At 33.5% G+C, this 7,620-nt stretch overlaps 1 protein-coding gene across 1 annotated transcript; it reads right to left on the bottom strand.

Annotated features, from left to right (window-relative positions):
* Positions 1-2,895: 2,895 nt before the first annotated feature.
* On the bottom strand, positions 2,896-5,125 carry LOC140821462 (uncharacterized). The gene is made up of 6 exons (XM_073181965.1): positions 5,078-5,125; positions 4,298-4,509; positions 4,124-4,231; positions 3,979-4,042; positions 3,789-3,887; positions 2,896-3,165 (listed from the first exon to the last, which is right to left on the bottom strand). The coding sequence occupies exons 1-6, from the start codon at positions 5,123-5,125 to the stop codon at positions 3,067-3,069; spliced, it is 630 nt and encodes a 209-aa protein (XP_073038066.1). The 3' UTR covers positions 2,896-3,066.
* Positions 5,126-7,620: the final 2,495 nt, after the last annotated feature.

The following is a 7,620-nucleotide window of genomic DNA, read 5'->3' on the forward strand; positions in this document are numbered from 1 at the left end:
ATGAGAAAATATTTTATTTTTGAGATATGCTAAAATGTCTTGTGACCAATTATTAATGGGTTTGGAAGTCGGTGAATGTGGCCGAGGATCTCTCCACCCCGGTAAAACATGACCGTGTTTAGATCAAGATTGGAAATTGATAAAGCATGACCAGGGACCAATTCACCTGGTAAAGTATGACCGGGGATCTCATATATGGGGTAGTGGATTTTTCCTGCAAGCCCAGTACCGTGGTTTAGTCTGATCAGGCGCATTTATGTATGGGTCACTTGCTTTGAAACATATCTCCACGCAAAATGATGAAGTTTATGTATGTTCAAGTATGTATGATTCAAGCATGTTTATGAAAAATTTTACTATGATGGCATGTCTATGTTTATGTATGGATGTTCAAGTTAATTATATAAGCTCTATTTTAAGTTGTATGCGGTTTTATTACGTATTACTTGTTATCTTCAGTTTATACATGTTGAGTCTTTAGACTCACTAGACTTCATCGATGAATGTGAGGACGAATATGAGGAGACGAGATGTGGGACCAATGAGCCGGCTCGGTTGGCGCAGGATGCTAAACCCGAGGACCGCCTATGTTTCTAAGAACTTTATGATGGTTTTAAATACTCTGAGTTCATGATATGTTGACGATGTTTAAAAAAGTATTTTTAGCAAACTTTATTTGTGATCTTTTTATGGCAAATATTTTTGGATGAACAGTTTATTTTAATCGAAATTATATCCAAGAAAATTTTTATTTTTTCGCAAATTTTAAACTAGTATAAATGTACGGTACATTACATTATCTATGCTGATTGGATGGGTATACATATAAAGTAAAATGAAACCATTAAAAAATTAAATTATATTAAAATAAATATTGTTTATTACACTTGAGTCAACAAATTCCCTACTCAACCGTTGGTTTGCAGGACATCTACTGTAACAAAGACAACTTAACGAGAATATAATTATCGATCGATTTAAAACACATCCATAATATTTTAAAACATTAAGCCACTTAGAGAATTATGTTCCACAAACTGGAATACTTGAGTTTCTTGGCTCGAAAGTTGGACAAAAACTTCTTCAAACTGGGACAGAACTTTGCTTGGACTTGTCATAACTTTGCTCACCACTTTGGGACAAAAAAGTTGCTGAATATAATCTAAATTGACAGGCTAGTGCTCGAATTTTTTTGCTCAAAACTCCTCAAATTTTTCAGTGATTGTCTAGCTTGTTTGATGTGATTTTTGTCTTGCTCGGGAACTCTATTTATATGACAAGTAGGTGAGGTGAAAGGGTTTGCCATCAATCTCGAATTTAAGGATTTTAATTGGCTTAATAACTATTAGTATCAATATGACTGTTACAAAGCTTTTCAATTCCAACATTAATGTGGCTGAAATTCTTGGGCAATAGCCAATATGGTTCAAAAATTCGAATTTTGTGGCCTTGTTTCATGGCTGCAAGAAATTGACACCACATGTGTTAAAGGTGGTGAAATGGTGTTTAAGTTCGAATGAAAAGTGGCTTGAATAACCAACCATATGCCATTCTTCTTGTAAATATTGTGTTCGAATTTCGATTTTTTTGGCTTGGTATACATGGCTCGAAAATTATGTGACTCTCGATTAAGGGTGTCAATTCGGGTGGGTTGGGTCGGGTTGAGCAATTTTTGGGTTGAGCAATAGTACTATTCAAAAATTGTTCAACCCAAATCCGGATCAACCTGATTAACCTGATTTTGAATTTTTTTAAAAACAATATTTTAAACACATAATAACAAAATCTCCCTTTTATATATTATTTAAATTTGAAAGTTTACTTGTAGAAAAATAAAATATATTTACTAAATCAAATAAATAATTGTTTACAAAATAAAAAATGTTCAACATAAATATTGAATTATGAAAATTTATGATATAAATATACAATAAATATTTTTAAGACATTTTTTTCAGACGTACAATATATAAAAATGTAGGCAATATTATTAATTATATTTTTAAAATAATTCAAATTTCCGGGTCAACTCGAGTACCCAACCCGATCATTTTTTTCGGGCCAGCTATTGGGTCCAAGCCAATCAGACCCAAACCCGAAAACATCAAGCCCAAACCTATTTTTTTCTGGTTGAACGTGCCGGTTGGTACACTAGTAGAAAAATCGATTTTTACTTCGCGTATTCAATGAAGTAAAAAGGTAGTTAATTTCCGAAGTATATGGACGTGAAGTAATAGATGTACCTTTTACATCGCATAATAACCGAAGTTGTATGATTGGAAATACTAAAGTCTTTGCCCGGTTTTCGAAGGAAAACCGATTCAGAATTGGACCGGTGCCGAAGTAAGAAATGTATTTTACTTCATCGATTATTGTAAGTAATGAAGTAATATATTCTATATAACTTCATCTTAATTATTATTTAGCGAAGTAGTTTATAATATTTTACTTCACAATTTATATTGAGTGACGAAGTAATTCATCTGAAAGAATTCGTAGTTATGTATTTTGGTGAGGTAATAGACACAAACAACTTCACAATTTATCCTATTTGTTGAAGTAAATATAATCTATAACTTCAGCATTTATCCTATTTGTTGAAGTATTATGTTACTTCACAATTTACATTTAGTGACAAAGTAAGTGGTTCGAAAGACTTCAATAATTTGTATTTTGGTGAAGTAATTGCGCAAAACAACTTCGTTTTTACAGAACAATGTTGAAGTAAATTAATTCTATCACTTCGTATGATTTCTTATTGACGAAGTCTTTAATATTATGTTAGTTCACAATTTGCAAATAACAACAAAGTAATTTACCTGTTACACTTCATTATTTTTTATTTTGATGCAGTAATTGTTAAAAAAAGAATTCGCAATATATGACTTAATACACTAATATAATTAAATTCATAAATTATCCATCTAAAAATGATGAATATCCACGAATCCACAATTACATATTCATCAATCCACAAATAACCCAAAAATGTATCCACAAAACCAAAAGTATATCCAAAAATCCACAATGACAAACAAAATATTTATCCCAACATACACCATCCATTTAAGCACCTACATAGGAGTAAACAATTTCATTCCATTCACTTCTGACCTCGTCATATTGAGATTGAGTGTAATATTGGTTCTTGATGCATCCTGCAAACTGAAATTTGAAAAAGAAAATTGGGTGTAATATTGGTTCTTGAACCTACATCTTCAAGATGGTTAGTTGCATTTACATTTGCGTGAGGACAGATATAGACCAAAAAAACAGGAAAAGACAAAACCAGATCACCTTAAACTCCAACAAAATCTGAAGCAACCCAACTTCTTGTTTCAAGAAGCAAAATCTACTTAAAAGTAAGAACAGATAGAATTTGTGCCACTTGGAAATGATACAAGAATCTTGAAAAAAAGACAACACTTACAATCCAGAATAATACTCCCGTATATGATTTCCGGGCTTCAAATTTCTTGATAAAACCAACAACTCACCAAATAAAACAAATTAAAAGAAAGTATTTTAACCAAAACATATATCAGCAATAAACAGAATAAACACAAAAGCTTAAGATTACAACACAGAAGATATGAAAATCAGGAAAAAAATTTCTTTTTTTTATCACTAATATAAAATATATCACAATGACAACAATTCATCTCAAGCAATTATATCAACAATAAAATATATCCCAATGTCAACACATTATCTCAACAATAAAATATATCTTAATGGCAACAATTCATCTCAATCAATCAACAAATTTATCCCAAGAAGAAACTCACCATCTTCTCCAACCGTGGATCATCGCAATCGAGTATCTCTTTCATGTACCTCATGACACAATATCCACATTCAACCGAACCACTTTGTTTCAGATTACCCTATAATGGAATTGAAAAGTTAATGCAACAATCACAATCTAATTAATAACCATTACCAATTCATGTATTCATAAATAAGTACGATACATACCGTCAATAATTTAAAACCTGGCCCTTTACAAATACCCTTCGAGGCATTGTACATCTTCACCCCACTACATTTTAAAAAGTAAGAAGTTAGTTTTTTGCATATTTATAAGTTAATGTATTCAAAATCAACATAAGCTACTACTTACTTTGTCACAATAATTTTCCATGTATCATCTCGGTTCCTGTTAGACGTAGAATCCAATAAATATATCATATTCTTATCTTCGTTGACGATTGTCAAGATCCAATGGTACCTGAAAAAATAAAATTACAGCATTGACTATCATGAAGTAGAAATCTATAAATAACTAAATTCTTACCCAGTGTTGTATGGGATGAGGCAGATGCTATCTCTACACACTGCTTCCAACTGGTCAGCAATATGTTGTGATAAGTCACGGCCATCTGTGCCAATCGGGCATGTAGGTATATTACCGGGATCCACAAAGAAAAAATAATCAGCCTTGTCTTTTTTCTTCAAATCTTTGTAGAGGTGTGTAGAACCCGTAAATTGGACTACGTATATGTCATGCTTAATTTCTAGTATTTAAATTAAAATGATTTTTATTGCATGAGTATTTAAATTCTTTTCTTTAAACTTAATTATTTTATGCAGTAGTTTAATTGTTACCTTTTCAGTTAAATAAGTAAGGCCGGATTGGAGTTGGAATATTGAGATAAATTTAATATTAAGAAAACATTTCTAGAGTTTACTTAAGATAAATAATAAGTTAATTTAATGAAAAAGAAAGTTTAAGGAATCATTTAATTTATTTGAGATAAGTAGTAAATAATTCTTTTATGTCCTAGGATTTAATTAGAAGCCTAAATTAAAAATATGTGACCAATTGAGATAAGTTAATCTCGGCTTATTGTATTTAAAGAATTGTAGTTTAGCATGTTGGTAATTTAATTTAAGAATTTGGCTATGCATGCAAGATAATGCCTATCCTAGACTAATTTATTAATTCACTAAAATACATAATTAGTGTTTAAAACTTTAAGGAGATAAAATTTAATAATTAAAAAATTTTCCCACCATTTATTTTGTAGAATTTCGGCCACCTGAAGGATTTGGATTAAATAAGTTGGCAACTCACCATTTTTGAATCCATTCCATATCCATTCTTGGTAGATAATCCCCACATTTTTAATCAACAATAATTAATGATTTAAGCAATATTTCACCCCATTTTAATAAGCATGAAAATTCAGCCACTACCCTTGAGAGATTTAATTAATTTGTCAACTCTCCATTATTGATCCCTTTCTTATCCTTTCCTTGGTAAAATAATTCCCACAATATTAATCTCCACTAATTAATAATTAAGCAATATTTCATCCCCATTTATCTAGCATATTTTCAGCCCCTTCAAAAGATTTGATATTAAGTTTGACAACTCATTTCTCTTGATTCTTTCCTTATCCACTTTTGGGAGATAAATCCCCCACCTTTTAATCAACAAAAACTATTAATTAAGCAATTTTTTCTACCTTGTTTTGGCATGATAATTTCGGCCATTCACTCCATCAAATCCCATAGTATGTTTTATCTTTTCCTATCTAGCAAACAACTAGAATAGAAAGATTTCTACCTTGCCTTTCCAACTCCATTTAATTAGCAAACTTCTCATTCATTTCCTAGACTTCCTCCCCCTCATTAATTTCGAAACTTCAGCATCCTTCAGCACTGAAAATCGTGAGAGGCTAGGGTAAAAAAATAAGAAAGAAAAACAAGAAAGAAAACAAGAGAAGCAACTTCGTCTCCGCCGCGCCGCGTCGTTGTTTTCGTTTGTTTTTCGTTCAAAACAAACCAAGGCATGTTTATATTTTTATTTACTCCTCAATCAAGTCATATTATTATTTTAAAACATCATATGTGCATGAATCAAGAAGGAAAACCGAAATTTATTCAAATCATTTTCGAAAAATTGTGCGCAGAATTTTCGGGTTCCTTGTGCTCCTAACGGTTTCGGCTGTTTTGATGGTTTCAGGTGGTTGGCTCGACCCTAGGCTCCCAAGGCTGCACCTAGACACGTACTAGGGTGTGTCAAGACCATGTTAGTCCATTAGCTCAAGATCCATGAATGCTGGAAATCGGAAATGACATCAACTCTCCCCTAGTGTCACAATGAGTCTCGAATTTTTCAGTTTGCTGTCAAGGGTGATGTTTCTGATATTGGCTGCCCTAGGGGCTATAGCCATGGTTAGAACATCTCCTTGTCCTGTCTAGGACATGACCAAGTCGGCCTTTCATGGCTTCGTTCATGGTCCTATCAGTTTTTAAAAACAAGCAAGAACAGCCCCCATCGGTTTCGGTTTCTGATTTTCGTGTGTGTGAGTTTGGTTTCGGTTCAAGGGTGTTGTGTGGATCTTGGTTCGCTTCTATCCCTTATCCACGGTTCACACAATACCTCATGATGTTTAGATCATGCCATGGTCAATCAAATGGTCACTGGAATGGTCCATGACAGCCGAACAATCGCAGCACCCCACGCATGAAGGTGTGCTCTCGGGTGGAATCACTTGGCTTGTTTCGGTTGTGGTTTGGATTGTGACTGGCCTAGGGCAATTAGCCATGGCCCAAGCCAACCCTTAGGATGTTTTGAAGAGGTTCTGGTCAGTGGTTCAAGCCCCAATGGCCATTAGCCTCGCAAACAACGCAAAGAAATGCAAGCGCCGCTGCTATATTTTTGTGACAGCAAGTTGTGCTTCGGTTCAGAGGTGTGTTTCGAGTTCTTGGTTGGCTTTTAGCCTATGCCCTTGGACTGGACAGTACCCCATTAAGTTAGGAAGGTCATATTTTTGTCCATTTGTGATTTCGTCAAGTTTAGAGGCCGTACGAGAATTTACGGTGCAATGTGCCAAAGTGACTCTCGAAAGAGCGTTTCATGTTTTTGGCCTCCATTCACCAAATTTCGAAGTACTAAAATGTTAGGAGCATTATTTCATAATTTTAAGTGTATTTTAATCATGACTAAACGATGGTTCAGTGTTGGTTCGTGTTGGCACGGAGTCATGATTAAATACCAAGCCATTGGGCGTAATTGTCTCGTTTTTGGAGTCAATTACAAAGTTTGGGCAAGTAAATCATTTGCATATTTTTCATGTTAGATTTAAGTCACAGGGAGTTTGGGAACGATCCAAACCATTTGGTAAAACTAATACAGGATATTTAATTATGTTATTTAATTATATTACGTGCAAAAATATAAAATATTCATTTTTTATATTTATGCGATATTGCTTGTGGCCACTTCATTATCATGGGATTATTACTTCACCCGGTGGTCACTTACCGGTTCAGTTCAGTTCATTTATAGGTATGGATATCCAGTCCAAGGGCTGTGATGATCTCTACCGCCCAGTATACTGTGGTTTAGTTTGATCAGGCGATCCAGTTCAGTTCAGGGGCCACTTGCGTAGAACATAATCTCAACAGAAAATTTATGACATGTTATTTTATGACAGGGCTCGATTGAGCAAACGTTTCACTTATGATTTCCAGTTCAGTTATGCACGTATTATAATTACTCACGACATGATATTTTTACGTTATGCCAGCCTCACGATATTTTTACGTTGCATGAAATTTTATTATTATTACTCGTTATTCACGATATATGCATGCTGAGTCTTTAGA

The sequence above is a fragment of the Primulina eburnea genome, unplaced genomic scaffold (genome assembly GCF_022965805.1).
Source record: "Primulina eburnea isolate SZY01 unplaced genomic scaffold, ASM2296580v1 ctg567_ERROPOS1600000+, whole genome shotgun sequence".
In the NCBI taxonomy this organism is placed as follows: domain Eukaryota; kingdom Viridiplantae; phylum Streptophyta; class Magnoliopsida; order Lamiales; family Gesneriaceae; genus Primulina; species Primulina eburnea.

Excerpts from the sequence above, each read along its gene's own strand:
- LOC140821462 (XM_073181965.1), bottom strand. The coding sequence starts at position 5,125 with ATGTGGGGATTATCTACCAAGAATGGATATGGAATGGATTCAAAAATG. Across the intron at positions 4,510-5,077 it reads ATGGAATGGATTCAAAAATG|CATGACATATACGTAGTCCA; the intron begins GTGAGTTGCCAA and ends CTAGAAATTAAG. Across the intron at positions 3,166-3,788 it reads ATCCACGGTTGGAGAAGATG|TTTGCAGGATGCATCAAGAA; the intron begins GTGAGTTTCTTC and ends TTCAAATTTCAG.